The 22,250-nt window shown below is 38.8% G+C and overlaps 1 protein-coding gene across 1 annotated transcript in view; it reads left to right on the top strand.

Annotated features, from left to right (window-relative positions):
* The first annotated feature begins 7,016 nt into the window (after window positions 1-7,016).
* The window catches only part of LOC140466611 (F-box and leucine-rich repeat protein 13-like), a 155,082-nt gene continuing 139,848 nt past the window's right edge, over window positions 7,017-22,250 (top strand). The window contains exons 1-4 of the mRNA XM_072562059.1: window positions 7,017-7,160; window positions 13,106-13,212; window positions 13,660-13,689; window positions 17,794-17,887. Of these exons, the coding sequence (XP_072418160.1) occupies window positions 7,017-7,160; window positions 13,106-13,212; window positions 13,660-13,689; window positions 17,794-17,887 (375 nt within the window). The remainder of the gene's footprint in view (window positions 7,161-13,105; window positions 13,213-13,659; window positions 13,690-17,793; window positions 17,888-22,250) is intronic.

Genomic DNA, 22,250 nt, shown 5'->3' with positions numbered 1-22,250 from the left:
CTTGTTCTAAAACACCTCCTGACATGGGAGGCATTATCCTCGCATCTAGTCTGTCCCGCCTGCCAGAATTTTATATGTTTCAACGAGAAACCCTCTCATTCCTCTAAACTCCAGTGATTACAGGCTTAGATTACCGAATCGCTCCTCATAGGTAGTCTTGCCATTTCTGGAATAGTCTGGTGAGACTCTGCTGCACTTTTTCTTGGTAAATATATCCTTTCTTAGGCAAAGAGACCAGGACAGATCACAATACTCAAGGACTGCCTCACCAAGGCCCAGCAACAATAAGACTTCCTTGCTCCTGTTCTCAAATTTTTCTGCAATAAAGGCTAACATATTATTTTCCTCCTAACTGCTTGCTGGACTTTCCTGCTTGCTTTCAGTTACACATACGTTCTTTAGTACATCAACATTCCCCACTTTATCATCACTTATATGATGCTCTGCCATTCTGACTTCCTGTCTGAAGTAGATAACTTCACACTATCTACACTAAAGGGTAATCATCATGTATTTGCCCATTCAGTCAACTTGTTAAATATACTTGAAGCATCTTCGCCTCATTATTATTCACAATCCTACTTGTATTATCAGCAATCTTGGAAATACTACAATATATTCCTCATCCAAATCTTCAGTGTATATTGTAAATAGATGGAGCCTAAGTACTAAGCTCTCTGATACCCCACTAGTCACTACCTTCCATTCCGAAAAAGGCCTATTTATTTCTCTCTATTTCCTGTCTGCAAATCAATTCTCAATTCTTGACAGAATATTACCATCAAACCTATAGTGAATGAGGTCAGCCAAGTGGATCTCAGAATATGAGGCCCCTGATTGGGACTGTTAACCTAATCCAATCAGGGAGAGCTGGCTGACATATATAAACAGGAGCATCGTGGCTCTGTTCACTCTAGGAGCCGGCACTAAGCTTGCTTGGTCAGTGTCTTGCACTATGCATGTGTTAATAAAACATGACTTGGTGAAGGGATACCAGTCTTCCTGAAGTTATTTCAAAACCATGTGCTTTAATTTTGCACACTATCATTCTATGTGGGAGTTCAACAGAAGTTTTCTAAAAATCCAAATATACTATATACAATGGTTTTCCTTTAACGATTCTACTAGTTATGACCTCAAGAAACTCTACTTGACTTGTCAAATATGATTTATTTCTCATTATTGCATGTTGGTTTAATCTAATTCCATCAATATTTTCTAATTTTCCTGTTTTTATATTCTTTAAAATAGACTGTAATATTTTCCCTACCACTGATGTTAGGCTATTTGGTCTGTAATTCCCTGCTCTAGCCCTTTTTAAAATTGTGGGGTTCCATTTGACAAGGTCCAATCTCCTAACCTACTTAAACAAGAAAGGCATGTCTTGACAGCCATTGTGGAAGAAATGAAGATAGGACCATTATTAAATGAAGCTGTTAAGGCCAGCCAGCATTTTACCTGATGTAAAACTAATGTTACAACTCAAATGGGAAGAATGCACCCAGAATTGAACTCCACTATTTCCACAAGCCATAACAAATGTGTAAATACCCAATTTAAACTATTAACATGATCAATTTGCCTGACTCACTACTATTCAAGTCAAAGCAATTCACATCAAACTTTGTCATTAATAAGGAAGTACCTCTATGTAATATAACACACTTGCTCTTTAGCAAACAGCAGAATAAAAGAAAGGATTACTAAACTACTATCAAGTGCACGCATTCATTTATGAATTAAATAAAAATCAGATGAAAGGAGAGAAGGCATGGTAGCTAAATTTGCAGATGACATCAAGATGTGGAGACAAGTATGTTGTGAAAATAAGTCAGAAAACTTTAGACAGGGTATGGATAGATTAGGTGAGTGGGCAAAGATCTGGCAAATAGAGTATAATGTGGAGAGATGTGAAGTCGTTTACCCTGGTAGGAAGTATAAACAATGAAGAATGCAGAATTTCAGAGGCTTAGACAAATTTAGATGTTCCAGTGCATGAGTTTAAAAACTTAGTATGCAGATAGAGCACATCAACAGGAAAGTTAAAAGGATCCAAACATTTACGTTTAGAGGGGATTAACATAAAAATAAGGATGTTATATTTCACCTTAGTTATACAGAACATTTCTGAGACCACAATTTGATTTGTATGTGCAGCTTTTGTCTCTTTATTGGAGATGGTTCAGAGGAGGTTTGCTGACTAACGCCTGTAATGACCAAATTACCTTTTGAGAAAAGGTTAGATAGGGTAGGCTTCTTTACGTTGAAATTTAGAACATTGAATGATGACTTGATTTGAAGAATCACAGAATCCCTACCATGGCTATTTGGCCCAACAAGTCCACACTGACTCTCCAAAAAGTATTCCACCAAGACCCATTACCCTACCCTATTACTCTACATTTCCTGTGACTAAGGCACTAACCTACACACCCCTGAACACTATGGGCAATTCACCTAACCTGCATATCTTTGGACTTTGGGAAGAAACTGGAGCACCCAGAGGAAACTCATGCAGACACAGGGAGAATGTGCAAACTCCACACAGGCAGTCGCCTGAGGCTAGGAGTGAATAATTTCCTGAATGGGCTTGATAATGTGGGCATGGAAAGGATGTTCTCTCTTGCGCATCAGTTCAGAAGTTGGATCTATTTCAAAATTAGGGATGTCTCTTTCAGGACACAGATGAGATTTTCTTTTTCAGAGTTGTGTGTCTTTAGAACTATATATTTAATGAAGAAGTGGTTAGATTTTTGTTAGGCAGGTGAATCAAAGATTATTAGGGATACATGGGTTTTTAAAAAAAAATGTTAACAGGATATGGGTATCACTGGCAAGGCCAGCATTTGTTTAATCATCTCTGATCACCCAGAGAGTACGATTAGAGTGCACGATGTTCAACGCGCATTGCTGTGGGTCTGGAGTTATGTAGGTCAAACCAGGTAAGGACGATATATTTTAAATTTAATGTAGGAAATCTAAGAACCAGGAGCAGCAGCCTGCTCCACACTTAGTTGATCTCATGTTAGCCTCAATTACATTTTCATGCCCAGTCTCCATAACTCTTCAACCCATCACTAATTAATCTGTCTATTTCTTCCTTAAATTTACTTAATGTCCAGGCATTCAGCATACTCTGGTGTAGAGAAGTCCACAGATTCACAACCCTTTGAAAGAAGTAATTTCTCCTCATCCCTGTTTTAAATCTGCTACCCCTTATTCTAAAACTATGACCATTCACTCTAGATTGTCCAGTAAAAGGAAATCTCTTACATCTACTTTGTCAATCCCCTTTAGCATTTTATATACTTCAATTAGATCTCCTCTCATTCTTCTAAATTTGAGAGAGTATAGGCATAAAGTGCTCAATCTCTTTTCATTGGACAAGCCTCTCATGTCTGGAGTCAATCTAGCAAACCTTATCTGAACTGCCTTCAATGCAACAGATAAGGGGACCAGAATTGTATATAATACTCCAGATGTGGTTTCATTAACACCTTGTACAGCTGCAGCAAAGCTTTCTTACTTTTATACTCTATTCCATTCGCAATAAATGCCAAAATTCCATTTGCCTTCTGTATTACCTCTGTACCTGCATACGCATGTTTTGTAATTCATTTATGAGGATACCCAGATCACTGTACATTGAATCACTCTGACATTTCTCTACATTTAGATAAGTTACCTTTCTATTCCTCTTAACAAAACTGATCCATATTAAATGTCATCTGCCAAATGTTGGCCTATTCACCCACTTATGTATTTTTAAAATTTTCTTCAATGCAACTTGCTTTCCCATGTATTTTATTGTCATCTGCAAACATGGCTATAGTACTTTCTATTCCTACATCCAAGTCATTAATATAAATTGTAATATGGTCTGGCCTGAGGACTGAACCCTGTGGCACCCCACTAGTTAATTCATGCCTTCCAGAAAAAGATCCATTCACTGCTTCCTGTTGGTTAGCCAATCCTCTATCCAAGCTAATAAATTACCCCATACCCTATCCAATCTTACTTTCTTTATTAATCTTTTGTGAGGCACCTTCTGGAAGTCAAGATAAACTACATCTACAGTATCCACATTATCCATCTTACTTGTTACATCTTTGAAGAACTCAGAAAATTAATCAAACGTGATTTACTCTTCAGGAGAAAGTGAGGACTGCAGATTTACCCTTCATAAAACCATGAATACTCTGATGGATTGCATTTTGACATTGCAAACCTAAATAATGGATTATTAACAATTTCCCCACATATGTTAAACTAACTAGACCATAGTTTCCTACTTTGGGAAGCTGGCTTGATTTCCAAAGTACCTCCACAAATGCAGTAGGTTTTGGTGGGAGGGGTAGGGTGACCCTGCAGAGGTGTGTCAAAGGGAGCAAGCCAGCACTTCAAAATATTGGTTGAAGACGATGAAGGTTGCAGAATTTGGGATATCCCAAGGGAGAAATAAGTAGAGGAACCATTCTAGAGTCATAGAGATATACAGCATGGGAAGCCCAAAAATGACTGGGCTGAAGTAGAATAAACAGTGGATAAATAGTAAAACAAAGAGCCCTAGAGGGCTAACAGTTTGCCCATGTATCTGAACTGGTGGTACTCACTGAGACATTAAAGTGGTGTGATGGTAGTTAAACTAATATTTTTGTGGATATTCAATATGCCTTCAGAGTAGCGTACAATTGTATGGCATTATTGGTGATGAGGAATACATAATATCAGGTGGAGGACACTTTGGGATTCTCCCTAGATTTATTGGCCAATATATTTTCATGACCCCTTTTATTCTTCTTATTACTTTTAAGTTTACCTTGTACTTTCTGCATTCCACCATGGCCTCTGTTGATTTGTTACCATGTACCTTTACTTGGATTGTTGTAAAATGTTATATAATGTCATTGTTGAACTATAATTTTGATATTTCAGGAAAGTTTGGACATTGTTCATGGATTGGGCTATTATATTGCACATCTACCGTCTCTTTGGTCATAGAGATGTGCAGCACAAAAACAGACCCTTTGGTCCAATTCGTCCAAGCCAACCAGATATCCCAACCAAATCTATTCCCACCTGCCAGCACCCAGCCCATATACCCATCTGGATGCCTTTTAAATGTTGCAATTGCACTAGCCCCCACCACTTCTGCTGGCAGCTCATTCCATACACATACCATCATCTACGTGAAAACGTTGCTCCTGAGGTCTCCTTTATATCTTTCCCCTCTCACCCTAAACCTATGCCCTCTAGTTCTGGACTCTCCCATCCCAGGGGAAAGACTTTGTTTATTTATTCTATACATGGCCCTTATGATTTTATAATCCTCTATAAGATCACCACTCAGCCTCCGATGCTCCAGGGAAAACAGCCCGTCTATTTAACCTCTTCCTATAGCTCAAATCCTCCAACCCAGGCACCATCCATGTAAATGTGGCGCAGTGGTTAGCATTGCTGCCTCACAGCACCAGGGTCCCAGGTTTGATTCCAGCATCAGGCGACTGTCTGTCTGTGTGGAGTTTGCACATTCTCCTTGTGTCTGCGTAGGTTTCCTCCCACAGTGCAGCGATGTGCAGGTCAGGTGAATTGGCCATGTTAAATTGCCCATCGTGTTAGGTGCATTAGTTAGACGGAAATGGGTCTGGGCGGGTTACTCTTTGGAGGGTTGGCGTGGACTTGTTGGGTCGAAGGGCTGTTTCCACACTGTAGGGAATCTAATCTAAATCTTTTCTGAACCCTTTCAAGTTTCACAAATTCCTTCTGATTTGAAGGAGACCAGAATTGCACGCAATATTCCGAAAGTGGCCTAACCAGTGTCCAGTACAGCCGCAACATGACCACCCAACTCCTGTACTCAATACTTTGACCAATAAAGGAAAGCATACCAAATGCCTTCTTCAGTATCCTATCCACCTGTGACTCTACTTTCAAGGAGCTATGAATCTGCACTCCAATGTCTCTTTGTTCAGCAGCACTCCCTAGGACCTTACCATTAAGTGTATAAGTCCTACTAAGATTTGCTTTTCCAAAATGCAGCACCTCGCATTTATCTAAATTAAACGCCATCTGCCACTCCTCAGCCTATAGAACCATCTGATCAAGATCGCGTTGTAATGTGAGGTAACCTTCTTTGCTGTCCATGACACCTCCAATTTTGGTGTAATCTGCAAACTTACTAACTATACCTCTTATGCTCACATCCAAATCATTTATACAACTGACAAAAAGTAGTGGACCCAGCACCAATCCTTGTGGCACACCACTGGTCACAGGCCTCCAGTCTAAATAACAACCCTCCACCACCACCCTCTGTTTTCCACCTTTGAGCAAGTTCTGTATCCAAATGGCTCGTTCTGTGAGATCTAACCTTGCTAACCTGTCTCCCATGGGGAACCTTGTCGAATGCCTTACTGAAGTTCATATAGACCACTGCTCTGCCCTTAATTCTTTGTTATTTCTTCAAAAAACTCAATCAGGTTTGAGAGACATGATTTCCCACCTGCCTAATTTGTGGCATTTAATCAGGGACGTTTCGTTGTTATTAAGGCCAATTGTTAGAGGTGCTAACCAAGTTTAATTTACAATATTTAAGTTAAAATACATCAGATCAGATGTGATGAGTGGACCAATTTATTTTCTCCAGACGTCGATGCGAGTTTATTTCGGACAGTAACAGACCTTGTTTCAAATTTCTTGTCTTTTCCTTATCCCAGTCGAATGATTTTACAAGTTACATATCTGCCCCATCGTGTCTGACGAAGTAGAGCACAGACATCGTGCGCCTCAATTATGTCTTAGTCTTTTCAAACTGATCGCATAAACCGTGTCTTTTCGGCCGCCAGATTTTTGGTGGGTTTACATGTTGAGTAGGTGCGTTTGAAATGAATTGTGAACTTTAAAATAAAGGCGAAATACTATTAAAAGTCAACAAGATCGGAAATCTCGAAATACCGAATTCTGACTGTTGAACCGTTGCGGTGGCGGTTGATCTTCGCAGTTCAAAGACTGTTACTATGGTGACAGTAAACAGGCGGTGTTCACGAGCGCTCTCGCTTTACTGGGAAATTGTTCGAGCTGCAGCTATGGCGTTCTTAAAATTCGCAGATCCCGTCTTGAAAAACTACATCCTATCACACTCACTCCCACAGATTTACGAGGTAATTAGTCGCCTTTTTATTTAAAAAAACTTTGAATTTTATACTTATGTTGAAAATATTATTTGTCCACCTTTCAGCCGGATAGAAATAATACAGGAACAATACCCAACTCAGAGCAAATTGAACGTAAGCACCTAAATAAACGTTTAAATTATACTACTGCCATCTGACAATTAGTAGCACTTACACGTTTATATCACACTTGCAAACTTAAAAATCACACAACACCAGGTGATAATCCAACAGGTTTAATTGGAAGCACGAGCTTTCCTTCATCAGCTGGTTGTGAAGGACACAATTGTAAGGCACAGAATTTATAGTAAAAGTTTAGTGTGATGTAACTGAAATTATACATTGAAAAATATCTTGATTGTCTGTTGAGTCTTTCATCTGTTCCAATACCATGATAGTTTCACTTCTTTCATGTGTAAATCACAAAACCTTTTTTAAAAGTTGCATTCTCAGATTAACTGTAGCAATTGGTGTTAGCCTCCTGTATTTTCTGTCTGTACCATGATGTTTAGATTGATTCCAGTCTAAAAAGTGAGATAACAGAGTTTTACATGAATTCATGCAGTTTTTGAGCAAAGAACACGGTAACTCTGCAAATACAAATTCACCCCACAAACGTAAATGTATATATGTGCATGTGGGTCTTTGTGTCTGTCTGGGTTGGGGGGTTGTGAGTGTGAGAGAGTGTATATGTGTGTGTATGCGAGTGTAGAGTGTCTTAAGTCTGTGAGGGGGTGCATGTGGGAGTGTGTGAGAGTCTGGGGTGGGGGGTTGTGAGTGTCTGTGTGAGAGTGTGTATATGTGTGTGTGTGAGTGTAGAGTGGTCTAAGTCTCTGAGAAGATGCACCTGTGAGTGTGCTGAGTGTGTGTGTCTGTGTGCATGTCTGTGTATATGTATGTCTGTGTGTATGTGTATAGGAGTGCCTGTGTGTGTGTAGGAGTGACTGTGTGTATGTATAGTGCAATAATGGTCACCTGTAGTGTGACATGATGTCACACTACAGGTGACCACCATTGCACTATACACACACACAGACACTCCTACACACACACACACACACAGGTACTCCTACACACACACACGGACACGGACACATATATACACAGACACACACACACCCTTACTGACACGCACACTCACACGTGCATCTTCTCAGAGACTTAGACCACTATACTCACACTCACACATATACACTCTCTCTCACAGACATTCACAACCCTCCCACCCCAGACACACACACACTCCCACCCTCACACATGCACCCCCTCACAGACTTAAGACACTACACTCACATACACAAACATATACACTCTCACATTCACAACCCCCCAACCCAGACAGTTAGACACACACACACACACAAGCAAAGACCCACATGCACTATATACATATACGTTTATGGGGTGAATTTGTACTTGCAGAGTTACATTGTACTTTGCTCAAAAACTGCATGAATTCATGTAAAACTCTGTTATCTCACTTTTTAGATTAGAATCAATCTAAACATCATGGCACAGACAGAGAACATGGGACTAATACCTTCCACATATTGTCTAGCTAACACCAATTGCTACAGTTAACCTGAGAATGCAACTTTTAAAAAAAGTTTTGTGAGTTTCACTTCTTTTGTGTATAAATATCATGATATTCGAACAGATGAAAGACTCAACAGACAATCAAGGTATTTTTCAATGAATAGTTTCAGTTACATCACACTTTTGCTATTGAAACTTTTGCTATAAATTCTGTGCTTCACAATTGCGTCCTCCACAACCACCTGATGAAGGAGCGGTGCTCCGAAAGCTAGCGTGCTTCCAATTAAACCTGTTGGACTATTACCTGATGTTGTGTGATTTTAAACTTTGTACACCCCAGTCCAACACCAGCATCTCCAAATCATTACACTTGCAGGTTTACTTATAGCTATTTGACATATTCAGGCATTAATAAAAGATGCATTTATATTGTGCCTTCAATGACTCGGACGATTCCTTGCAGTGCTTTTGAAATGTAGTTACTGTTGTACTGGCAGGAAAAGGCAGATGACTGGCGCACAATAAGAGCCCACAAATGACAGTGTAACCGACAAACCAATCCCTTTTTCAGTGTTATTTTTTGATGGTTAGTAAGGGCCAGAACACTGGAGAAAATTTTGAGCTCTTCATCATAAAGAAATGTTGTACTAATAATTTTTCAATATTCAAAAGTTCATTACAAAATATTTTAAAGTGGACGTTCATGAAAAGGCAAAATCATACAACTTTTCCCCATTGAACATGTTTCAAGCCTAAGTACTCCAACCTTTATGTGACCTTTGCCATATGCATTCAGTTTTGAAAACTGTGGTCAGTCAGGTAGCATCCAAAGAGCAGGAGAGACGATGATTCAACCATGAGCTCTTCATCAGTTCCTGGTGAAGAGCTTATGCTTGAAACGTTGATTGCTGATTAAGAGCTCATGCTTGAAACACCGACTTTCCTGCTCCTAAGATGCTGCCTGACCTGCTGTACTTTTCCAGCACTACACTTTTCAACTCTGATCTCCAGCATCAGCAGTCCTCACTTTCTCCTTTATGCATTCAGTGGCAAGCATACAGCCCAATAAGTTCTGTAAGTGACGAGCTCCCTGTTCCACTGTAGACAAACAGCAAGTCAGGCAGCATCAGGAGGTGGAGAAGTCACCATTTCGGGTATAGCCCTTCTTCAATCCTGATACATTGACGTCTGCATCTCCTGATGTTGCCTGGCTTGCTGTGTTCTTCAAGCCTCCTGTTTGTCTACTTTGGCTTCCAGCATCTGCAGTTTTCTTGTCTCTAACCCTGTTCCACTGTAGCTGAAAGGCCTTGAAGCACTATGAGCTTAATGCAATCTTTAACACATTGCCCTGGACCTTGGAACATGTCTGTACGGAACCTTCATTTGAGGACCAATGTTTTGCATTGGAATGCTAGCTGGATTTGGGCAAACAAGAGAGTACTTTTCAACAAATTGATGGTCTCCATGCACAGCTGATGTTTGTCTCAGGGTGCACCTCTTGAGAACAACCAGTGGAATTTAGAATCCTGCATTGTCGAGCTGCACAAGATGAACATTGACAAAAGCACGATCTATCTCCAGATCTTCCTTGCAAGGGCACATTCCAAAAGGAAATTTGCAATGGTCTCTTCATCCCCACAACCATCTGAAGGACAGTGTGCAATGCTGCAGAGACTTCACCCATGCATGAATGAACAATCTGACAAGCAGTGCCCATCTTACCATCAGCTAAACCACATCTTGGAACTTTTTTGAAAATTTTGGTGATAAGACATTACTAAATAACTTTGACATTGTGCTCAGATACCATCTGATAGATTCGACTATCTCCTTTTCTCACATGGCCTTTAGGACATTACGTGCTGACTACAGCTTGATGGTCAAAATGTTTTTCCATAAAAAGTTACCACGAGGGACAGGTGATAATCATGGAGCTTTATACCACAATGTAACATCTTTTGCAACGCTAGGGACAGTAGAACCTCAGAATGCAGTGACACTTGGTGATTGTGTACTGAGTGTGGGTTAATGCATAGCTTATTGTCACTAGCTTAAGGTGCAGTGACGTTGTTACATATTTCCATCTCCAAACAGGGTTTTGCACTTGGTGTCCCTTCAGACAAAATACATCATTGGCATCCACATAAAATAGAAGCTAGCTTGGATGATTACTGCAGCACAGACTCGGGGAAATAGGCCAGACATGCATAAGATATAGCAACACCTGTCATGCAAGTCTTTACTCGCAGTGGAGAGGATATGTTGCTCCCACGTGTCCAGTTCTGTCACACCTTGGCTGCATACTCCTCCCTATTCTTGGTATGGAATCTTTCGCATTCACCAGCGAGAACAGATGAGGCCTCCACTTCACATGCCACACAAAAGACAACACTTCAGAGTGCTCTCAGTAATACAATGGAATTAATACTGTTTGGATTTGGTATTCATGTCTGGGTTGGAATTTGAAACCTTGATCCTTAAATTAAGTTAATTTCTTTGGTTTAAGTTTTTAGTTATTAGCAGCTCAAAATTACATTGAGTGTACACAGGAGCAGCTAGATATAGCACATGGGGTGAATGGGACCAAAGGTTATGGGGAGAAAGGAGCATTAGGCTATTGAGTTGGATGATCAGCCATGATCGTGAGGAATAGCAGAGCAGGCTCGAAGAGCAAATTGGCTTCCTCCTGCTCCTATCTTCTATGTTTCTGTGTAAAGTAAGCATTGAATATCTTCCTTTATCACCATAGTAGCCAGACTATTTCCATAAGTCAGCTAGAGCCAACACAAATTACCTATCTTTTCAGAATTGTGGAGTCACAGTTATCTGCTAGCTGTTTAGAATAACTTTGTGACAGAATTTCATTTGCTTCTGGAATTTGGGTTTGTATTTGCTGAAATTTAATTCCAGACCCAGACATGTTTTTCAAGGAAACTTGATTTGTAAAAAAAGACGGGACAATTTTCAAAACAACTGATTCTAGCATCATATATTATGTTATTGTGATGAAATTGCTTTTCTGTATTACAAAAATGTTTGCTAAACATCAGCCCAACTAGCTAAATTTCATTTACACCATTTCACTGTTGAAGGTATAGCTGAGCCTTGCCCACTTTCTTTCAGACGCTGTGTACTTTCAGCATTCCCTTGTTTGTTTTAATCAGAATGTTTTTATACCAATTAAAAAATAATGAATCTATTGAAAACCAGGCTGCATAAGTCATCTAAATTATGTTAGATATTATGCAACAACCTTGTAAAGTCACTTAAATGCTTGAATTTCTGCAAATTTCTTTGGATGATATACAAACCATCTGAACAAAAAAAAAAGAATTGAGGATACTGCAAATATATATATATTATTAGCCACCATTTCCACCACCTCCAACAGGATGCCGTTACCAGACACATAATCCCCTCCCCTTCCTTGTCAGCCTTCTGCAGGGACTGTCCTCTGGGACACTTTGGTTCACTCCTCCTCCAGTCCAAACACTTTCCCATACCCCACAGCACCTTCCCTTGCAATCACAGAAGGTATAATACTCCCTCATTTACTTGCTTCTCACTATTCAAGGTCTCAGACACACCTTTTGAGTGAAGCAACAATTTACCTGTACTTCATTCAATCTAATCTACTGTATTCACTGCTCACAACAGGGTCTCCTGTACACTGGGGAGACAAAGTGCCGACTGGATGAATGTTCTGTCTGCCAAAATTACTCCAAACTTTTGTTTGCCTGCCATTTCAACACACCACCATACTCCCTAGCCAACATCTCTGTTTTGGGCTTGCTGTAGTGCTCCAAGTGAAGCTCAGAGGTATCTGGAAGAACAGCACCTAATTTTCCGCTTGGGCATCCTGCAGTTGTCTGGACTGAATATCGAGTTCAACAATTTTAAGGTTTGAGCACCTTCTTCCATGTCCTTAACCCAACCCCCAAACATCAGGCCTTTTCATCATGTTCTACCACAACAAACAACCCATGTCAGCCATAATGGTCCCCATTAGTAGCTAATCATTCTCCCTTGCTAACCTTTATCAATTCCTTTGTGTGCTGTTTTTCTTTTTCTCTCTCCGGTCCATTTCCACCTATCATTTATTCCTACCCCTCCCCCCACCTCATCTTTAGCAATACACCAACCTTTTCCTATCTATAATCAGTTCTGAAGAGTTACTGGATCTGAAATGTTAACTTTGCTTTTCCTCCACAGGTGCTGCCAGAGCTGCTGAGTTTTTTCTGGCAATTGCTGTTTTTGTTACAAACCATCTGAGATTCTTTTAACAGAAAACATGCCTCGTTCCACATCAAAAGAGCAAAAAGCAAATAAATTACCAAAATGACAGAAATCTTCATTACTCATGGTAATTTATTGTTTTTTTCTTAATCTTTTTATAGGCATTGCTTATTGGATTATTTGTTCAATGTCCTAATGATCCATTAATCTATTTGGAAGAAAAAATTAAAGAACTACAAAGCAAATTGAAAAACTATCAGCTACATATGTGAGTATAAAATCACGTTTGTACAGTAACTACAATTATCTTCAAAGCTAAAGACATTTTTATCATGCCTGGTATTAACGGAGCGCAACTGCATTAGAATATAACTAAATTCTGATGAAATTCTCAACTAAATTGAGATGTACTCAACTTGTTATTGACATTCTAGGAAGTCTCTGATGTTGGTGTATTTGCCAAAATAATTGGGACTTATATTTGATGTATATTCTTATGTATATTGCTAAGAAAATAAGTCCTTAAAAATTATCGATGCCTTTTCCCTCATTTTGCTAGAATTACATTTGCCTGGAAACTTTAGCTTGTGAACGAATGTCTACATATCACAGACTCAAGAAGTAATAGTCCCCATTAGTTTTTTTGGATATTGATATTTATTTCAAATAATTAAATAAAATAGTTTAATTTATATACCTTATATTTTGTTGACAGGCCAAATGAAAGGCATCTGGACTTGAGCTGGTGAGTCTGTTAAGTTCATTTTTACAATGTCTTGTTACAATTTGAGGACAGTTAACATTCAACATGATCCAGTTTATAATTTAACTGTGATCAGTGTATAACATTTACACAGTAAATTCTTACAGACTTAATTGAAAGCAATTAAAGAAGTTGAAGCTCGAACAGATCCTAAATACGATTATTGCGAAGGAGCCACATTCTGCAAAATGGTTAAGTAAATGAAACATTAGTTACTTTCGCTGCTTATAGGAAACAGACTGTTCCCATAATTGCAAGAAGCATACATTTTCTGTATTTTGCAATTACTTTCATATACATTACCACCTATACAGTAAGATAATGCCATAATTCCAAATTTAACCTGCCTCTGACTAATAATATTGAGAATCTGAAACCTGAATACGTGACTAGCTGTAGGGCAACCGCCTAACAGATGCTCTCAATAACTTTAGTGGCAACAAGATGACTTCTTGATGCAAATGACATGACAAAATGTCTTCCAGACTGCAAACTGACAATTCTGTTAAAGATGCATAAAATGGCTTTTAAGTTACTAACTGCTACTTATACTAGAGCTGCATAAGTGACTAACCACAGTCTGTTACAACAGAGGTTAGCAGACAGTGCGCCCTTTAAAGAATAGAAATAATTTGACTGGATAAGACATTACTAACCACCCTGACTGGCCTTCGGGTGCAGGTGCAGTGACTCAGTTCGAGAGATAAGGGTGGCCTAAGCATTGGAAAATAAAGTTGGTTCCCAGGAAATATCATTGGACCAAGTAACTGTCAATAAAAACAATATCATGTATTGATTGGTAATTGTTTGAATGTACTATGCGATCACGGCCTGTACCCTTCTTTAAGAAAAGTATAAAAATGTCTTTGTTTTAAGCCATGTGTGCAGCACCTCCGAGGAATACGGAAGTGCTCGACTTCTGTGTTCCCAGATGCTCTGTATCTGGTCGTATGAAGAAATAAAGAGTGAAGTCGTAAAGAACCAAACTGATTGTGAGTGCTTATTGACCGATCATGGACCTGAGAAACCTACGCTGGTGGCGGGCAGGAAGAGAGGGGGGTAGTTGGGGAGGGGAGTCCAGATCTTCAACATTATCTGGAATTTGGGAATTCATGAAGGGGGGTGGGGGAGAAAAACTCTTAAGTTCCAGTAGTTTTGGCACAATATGCCAAGTCTATTTTATAAATAATACATCCTAATACTGTCCTTTGTTAATCATACAAAAATCTCAGTAAGATACATTTTCCATTTGTCAATATTATCACAAACTATCTTTGTATTCATGCAGACATTTTGCTAATATTAGGTAGGTGTACCTATGTCATTGGATTGATGAATATTTCCTAATTAAAGAAAGTTTGACAAGTGTTCAGCATATATGTTAACTTCTTACTTAATTCTTAAAAATACATATATAAGTCAGTTATATGATGGAAACAAACTGCAAATTGAATTTTCCTCTTTAGTATCCCAACAGTTCAAATGCTTTTCACTAGTATGAAGTTATTTTTTCTACTCAAGCTAATCCATACCGCTATGAAGTAAAACTACCTGCTTGTGTTACTTAAATTGTGTGGGCCCTCTTTCTTTTGAGGCTGCTTTACCATACTTGTTAGGAAAATGTGACATTGGGCTTATAGTTCTTAAGGTTCTCTACCACAGGATTTAACTTTGTGTTAAGTTTTGATATATTCTAACAGCAGATAGAGACTGATTGATATGATAGTTAACAACTTTGTTATCATTGTATCATATGATAAACTTAATAGAAAGTGAACAAGATTAATTTAAGAATTTTTTTTAATGTGCATTGTCTCTTCAGCCAAGACTCCACATTACATCTCCTCCAATATCAGATGTAGTTTCCTCACTTGATCTACTAAACTTGTGTTCTATTAGTGTCCTACAAATGGAGACCAAAACTGCATGTTTGATACTGCAGGTGTGGACTCACCAAAGCTCTGTACAATAGCAGCAAGGCTTCCTAATCTTGTATGACAATGTAAGCAAGCATGCCATTTGCCTTCTTAATTGTCTGCTATACTTTGTGCATTCCTTGCATACCCAAATCTCTCTGAACATTTGTAAGTTTCATACCAATGAAAATGTACTTGTATTTCTATTCTTAATATCCAAGTGAATAACCTCATATTTCCCTACATTGTACAATATCTGGCACCTTTTGCCCTGAAATTTAGACTCTTTTTTTTGTTCTCCTCACAGCCTACATTTCCACCTAATATTTTATCATCAGCACAATTTGTTACATTATTCTTTGTCTAAGTTTGTTGATGCGCTAGAAAAATAATGAGAATCTGTTGTCATACTCGAAAATTTTAATCACGCCACAAGTAGAATTTTAAAAGTATTTGCAGATTCATTGCAACTTTGCTAAATTATTATACACATTATTAATTATTATTAACACATTAGTAACTGTAAACAGCTCACCGAATGTGATCTAGCCAATTTTCTATGAACTTCAACCTGATTTCTCTACTTTTCTTTATTCAGTCTTCAGTCTTCTGACTGATGTTCTTGTGACAGTTCATTATTTTCATTTTCCACGGAGTTTCCCGTCACCAAATCACCCTTTATTCACAAGTGTACAGTACATGGTCTCTGACCAGCTAGCTCAGAGTCAATCCCTAGAGTGAGGGAGAATCCCTGAGACTTCTTTTTATATCTGTCAGCCAGGACTCTCAGATTGGACCAGGTTAACAGCCCCAACCAAGGAAGTCTTATTCAACGAGATCCACCTGGCCAGCTTCAATACAACCTCTACATACTTACATTGTCTTGCTCTTGTTTAGTTAATGGCTTTAACCGATCCCTCTTTTAGCATTCCCCATGTGTTTGTAAAAACAGCCATGTAAGCCATATTAATCAAAAACATGATAAATGAAAATTATTTTCCCATAAATCATGTAATATGGGTAGGCTTTGCTTTTCACCTGCGATTTTTACATCAAAACCTGTTTGCCTTCAAATGAACAGGCCCAAATCTTTCTACTAACTCTTTAAAAACTTAGTAGTTCTTAATAACTTACATCCTGCTTGTTGCATCTCTAGCTCGCTACTTGTCTGCCACTTGCTACCTCTCCTACTCACTACCTCTGTAGATAAGGCTGCAGACCAGACCTATGTTGTGACTACTGCTGGCCTAAGCTTTATTAACATTGATAATAAATAGCTGTGCTCCCAGAATCAATTCTTGCAGCACTATTACAAGTTATTGTCTATCAATTTGGAAAATGCTCCTGTATATCTACCCTCTGTTTCCTTTCCATCTGCTAATCTTTCATCCATACTAATATATTAACCTCCATTCCATTAGCCTGTTGGGAATTGAAATACACTACATCTATTAGTTCCCTTTTAACTACCATACCGGTTACATCTTGCAAAACACTAATGAATCTAGTAAATACAATTTACCTTTTGTAAAATCATATTGATTTTGTCTGACTATACTCTGATTTTCTTAGTGCATTTTGAAGACTCCTTAATAATACCTTGCAGAATTTTCCTGACTGATGTCAAAGTCACTGACCTATAGCTCCCTGTTTTCTCTTCCTCCTTTCCTCGATAGAAGGAGTTGCATTTGCTTATGTACAATCAAACACATCCATAGTATCTGCAGAGTGAGTTTGAAGTAAATATAATGTGGTTTATTTGATACATTGGCATGGCAGTGAAAATAAAAATCAGTATCTCAGTGGAATGAGAAATCGAAGTACTCCACCTTTCTAATGCTTTGCATTTGCTTGCCAATTGAATGTGCTATTCATGAACTACTATTGCCGATTGAATGTGCTATTCAATGCACCACTATCAAATCACACTAGTTAATTCTGTAGTTGTGGATTGTGGAGAAGAATGTTCCTCAACTTGTCTTATCCTCATTAACTGGGGAAGTTTAATAATGAAAACCAGTAAAAGAACAAAACTGTGAATTGAATTAACTTTTCATATCTAAACGATTGTCAATTTTTACAGCTAGGTTTGCAGACTATGACATTCTTTGCTTTTACATAGATTGTAATTTGTTGATTGTACTTTAATTTTTACTCCTTTCTTATTTAGGGATATGCTTATTGATGATGAATTCAGGCAACAAATGACCAAAATGATAGGCAGTTATCTAAACTATCTGTTTGATCTGGAGTCAGGTGAAGTGGTAAGCAGCTGATGAAGTTTCTGATTTCTAGAACAGTCTATTACACAGTAGTATAAATGTCAAATGCCTATTAATAATTTGCTAGTAAATATAACTTTTAATTTATTAACATTGAAAGTACAAACTAATTCCATGCATAAACCTGATGATTAAAATGTTCAGAAATATTCTTACTAGTTGCAAAATTAATTATGAATTAATATTTAACTAATGTAAATATTTTGCATGTGTACCAAGCCCTAGCTTTCTCAGTCTCTGGCTTTTGCCCCATTCTGGCAGAATCTTATATGGGGCTGAGTGATGTGGGTTATGGTGAGATTTGTGGCAGAACTGGATGAAAGTCGTATGGCGTCAATCCCAACTTTGGGGTATCTCACTGTATTTTTTATGCTTATGCCAAGTGGTGAAATGAGTATTTCTTGCTCGGCAGCAGTGATTTGCCAATAAAGGGAGATTATTGCTTGTTAAGAACCTCATTACGTACCTCATCACTGTCAGTTCTGAGATTTTTTTATATAAAGTAGAATGGTTAGTATGTTGTGGAGAGTGTGTTGCTGGAAAAGCATAGCAGGTCAGGCAGCATCTGAGGAGCAGGAGAATTGACGTTTCGGGCCAGAGCTCTTCATCAGGAATGACCCGAAACATCAACTCTCCTGCTCCCCAGATGCTGTCTGACCTGCTGTGCTTTTCCAGCAACACACTCTTGACTCTAATCTCCAGCATCTGCAGACTACACTTTCTCCTGGTTAGTATGTTGTGTCATGGTATGTCCTCATCACGTTGTTTGTCTGTTAGGCATCTGCGGATGAAATTGCAGGGATATCCATTTTTTGGTGAAGACTCTGTAGAGGTCTTCTTCTCTTTGCAGGTCAGGAGTGCTGCATTGTGTTGAGCCCTTTTGAACAAGTCCTAATGCAGCTTCTCTTGTATCTGTTTGTGTGGTTGCTATTGTGTTCCAGGATTTGGTCGGTGTATGTTGCTCTTCTGTACATTTTTGTGGTGCATTCACCAGTCTGTGTTCTTTCTACCATCACATCCGGGAACGGGAGTTGATTGTTGGTTTCCTCCTCTCTCGTAAATCTGATCCTTGTGAGCATGGTGTTGATAATCCGGTGTGTGTTCTCGGTTTCTGTTCTCTTAATATCACAACGTGTTGTCATGTATCTGATCCAGAGTTTGGGTCGGATTTGTGGGAGGGCTGTTTGTTCCAGTCTTTGCATCACTGCTTCTGCTATGAGCCCAGAGATGGGTGAACCCATAGGTGTTCCATTTATCTGTTCATATATTTGGTAGTTGAATGTGAAGTATGTTATCAATCACAGGTCTAGTAGTTTAAGTATGCAGTCCTTGTTGATATGTTCCCCGTTATGTTGACTATTCTGCCAGCCCGGGAGGTTGGCTATTGTCTCTCTGGCTAGAGTTTGAAATGCATAGTGCCATTACATTGAATGAGATCATTGCTTCATCCTTGTCGATGTTTGTATTCTTGATGTTGTCTAGGAATTCCTGTGGTGACTGTACAGAGTGTTTGGATCCACTGATAAACATAGACGAGGACAAAGCAATTGTTGTACAGTTAGTAGGCCAAGTAGGAGTTTTTACTAAGACAACAGACTTTTCAATTTTGCCAATCAATTTGAACCATGTACTTAGATACCAAAAACCTATTAAATTTAAGTCTGATGGTTTTGACAACATAGGACCAATTCTGTTGTAAGAAATATTGATATGTCATGACGGGTATAAAAAGAAGGGGGCAGTTGGACAAAGATTCCAGAGCTAGCTGCCAACCCCCAGAGCCAACAGCCCACAGCTCTCAAGAGAGAATTGCTGGCTCTCACAGCCTCCTCTATGTCGTAGAGCACCATCTAAATAGCAATAGTACCAATGGCACAACTAATTGGCACGGTGGCACAGTGGTTAGCACTGCTGCCTCACAGCACCAGAGACCTGGGTTCAATTCCCACCTCGGGCGACTGTCTGTGTGGAGTTTGCACGTTCTCCCCGTGTCTGCGTGGGTTTCCTCCGGGTGCTCCGGTTTCCTCCCACAGTCCAAAGATGTGCAGGTCAGGTGAATTGGCCATGCTAAATTGCCCATAATGTTAGGTAAGGGGTAAATGTAGGGGTATGGGTGGGTTGCGCTTCGGTGGGACGGTGTGGACTTGTTGGGCCGAAGGGCCTGTTTCCACACTGTAAGTAATCTAATCTAATCTAATCTAATTAATATTCCTGACAGAAGAATCGTTGCATTCCAAAGCATTCCAGAAGACATGTAACTTGGCTGTAATTTTGAGAGACTAGATTTTATTTTTGTTTTATATGAGTGGGAGTTGTATTTATTGGAACAACATACCATTAGACTCTTGCTTTATTCAGGAATAATTAGCAGTTAGAAGGGATTTATTCAGTTTGTTAATAGTTTAGTTAATTTGTTCACTGTTAGAGTTAGATAAATAAATTGTTACTTGTTGATTTTAAAGCGAGTGTCAGGTGTTTATTTTATTTAACCACTAGAAATTGCTTAAAAAAAAGGTTACACCACTTTTCACATTCTTTTTACAGATTATGGGAAGGGGTGCTCCACTTTAGGTGCTTCAGTTTTAGTTTTCCGAGGGGCATCAACCTCTGCTTTATAACAATACCCAGGATCAACCTAGTGAACCTATTGTGGACTGTCTTAAAATGTATCTTTCCTCAAATAAGATCAAGGGGTCCAAAACTGTTCACAATATTACAGCTATAGTCTGACCCGTGACTGATACAGTTTGAGCAAGATTTTCCTATTTTTAAACGACATTCCATTTGAAATAAAGACCAACATTTCCATTTGCCTTCAGTATTACCTGCTGAACTTGGATGCTTGATTTTTATGATTTATGCATGAGGACTCCCAAATCCCTTTTCCTGTTTTGTAGTTTTCAGCAGTCTTTCTCCATTTAAGCAATATTCAAATGTTTATCCTGCCAAAGTGTATAACCTCATGTTTTCCCATATTATATTCAACTTGCCAGGTTTTTTGCAAGTTGCTTAACCTGCCTATATTCCCCTGCAGTCTATTTGTGTCAATGTCTCACCTATTTTTATCCACAAACTGGTTATAATATATTCACTTTGCTCATCCAAGCTATTCTTATATTGTTAATAATTGTGGCCCCAGCACTGATCCTGTGGCACTCCATTAATTACAGGTTACCATCCTGAAACTGTTTCCCTTTTCCAGTCTCTGTCTTCTATTAGTTAGCTGATCCTCTACCTATGTTAATGTATTACTTCCAACACCATAGATCCTTACATTATTAAATAGCCTGACATGTGGTACCTTTTTAAACACCTTCTGGAAATCCAAGTACCTTATATCCACTTCTTCTCCTTTATCTGTCCTGCTTGCTACCTCAAAGAATTCAAATATGTTTGTCAGGCATGATTTCCTCTTGATTGAAGGCATGCTGACTGTGCTTGATCATGTTATGTATTTCTAAATGCTATGCAATTGCATCCTTTATAGTAGAATCTAAAATTTTCCTCAATGCTAATCTTAACCTCTTTTATTAATATGGTTGGCTTTTCCCTTCCCAGGATCCTCCTTTATCATTGAGATATATCTTTGTTGTGAGCCCAAATGAATTATTTTCTTAACATTTGCTATTGCTGCTCAACTGTCTTTGTCATAGAGTCATAGAGATGTACAGCACGGAAACAGACCCTTCGGTCCAACTTGTCCATGCCGACCAGATATCTGCTAAACAAATTTCCCAGTCCACTCCAGTCAGCTCTACCCTCCTTCCTTTGTTATTACCCTTATTTAAGTTTAGTACAGTAGTTTCTGACCCAAGTTTCTCTCTTTCAAACTGAATGCTAAATTCTGCCATGCTGTGGTCACTGTTTCCTCGAGGATCTTTTGCTCTAAGATCATTTGTTAAGCCTATCTCATTATACATCACCCGATCCAAAGTAGCCTGATTCCTGGTTGGATCCACAATATATTAAGGATAAACAGAAACTGCTGGGGAAACACAGCAGATCTGGCAATATTTGTAGAGACAAAAACAGAGTTAATGTTTCTTTCTACAGATGCTGGCAAACCTGCTGTGTTTCTCCAGCGCGCTGTGTTTTTTGTTTTGTTTTCTTGCATCCCGAGTTCTTTATGTTTATTCCACAATATATTGTTCGAGGAAACACTCCTAAATACACTTTATGAATTCTTCCTTGCAGATGCTTCTGCTGATCTGACTTTCTACATGAAGGCTAAAGTGATCTATGATTAATGTACTGCCTTTTCTCATATATTAATTGGAACCATGACCAATGCATCCAGCTGCAACAGGGACCATCATCACTGTAGCCATGGCACAACCATAGCACA

The sequence above is a fragment of the Chiloscyllium punctatum genome, chromosome 44 (assembly GCF_047496795.1).
Source record: "Chiloscyllium punctatum isolate Juve2018m chromosome 44, sChiPun1.3, whole genome shotgun sequence".
NCBI classification, from domain to species: Eukaryota; Metazoa; Chordata; class Chondrichthyes; order Orectolobiformes; family Hemiscylliidae; genus Chiloscyllium; species Chiloscyllium punctatum.
This window is presented reverse-complemented; position numbering and strand designations above follow the sequence as displayed.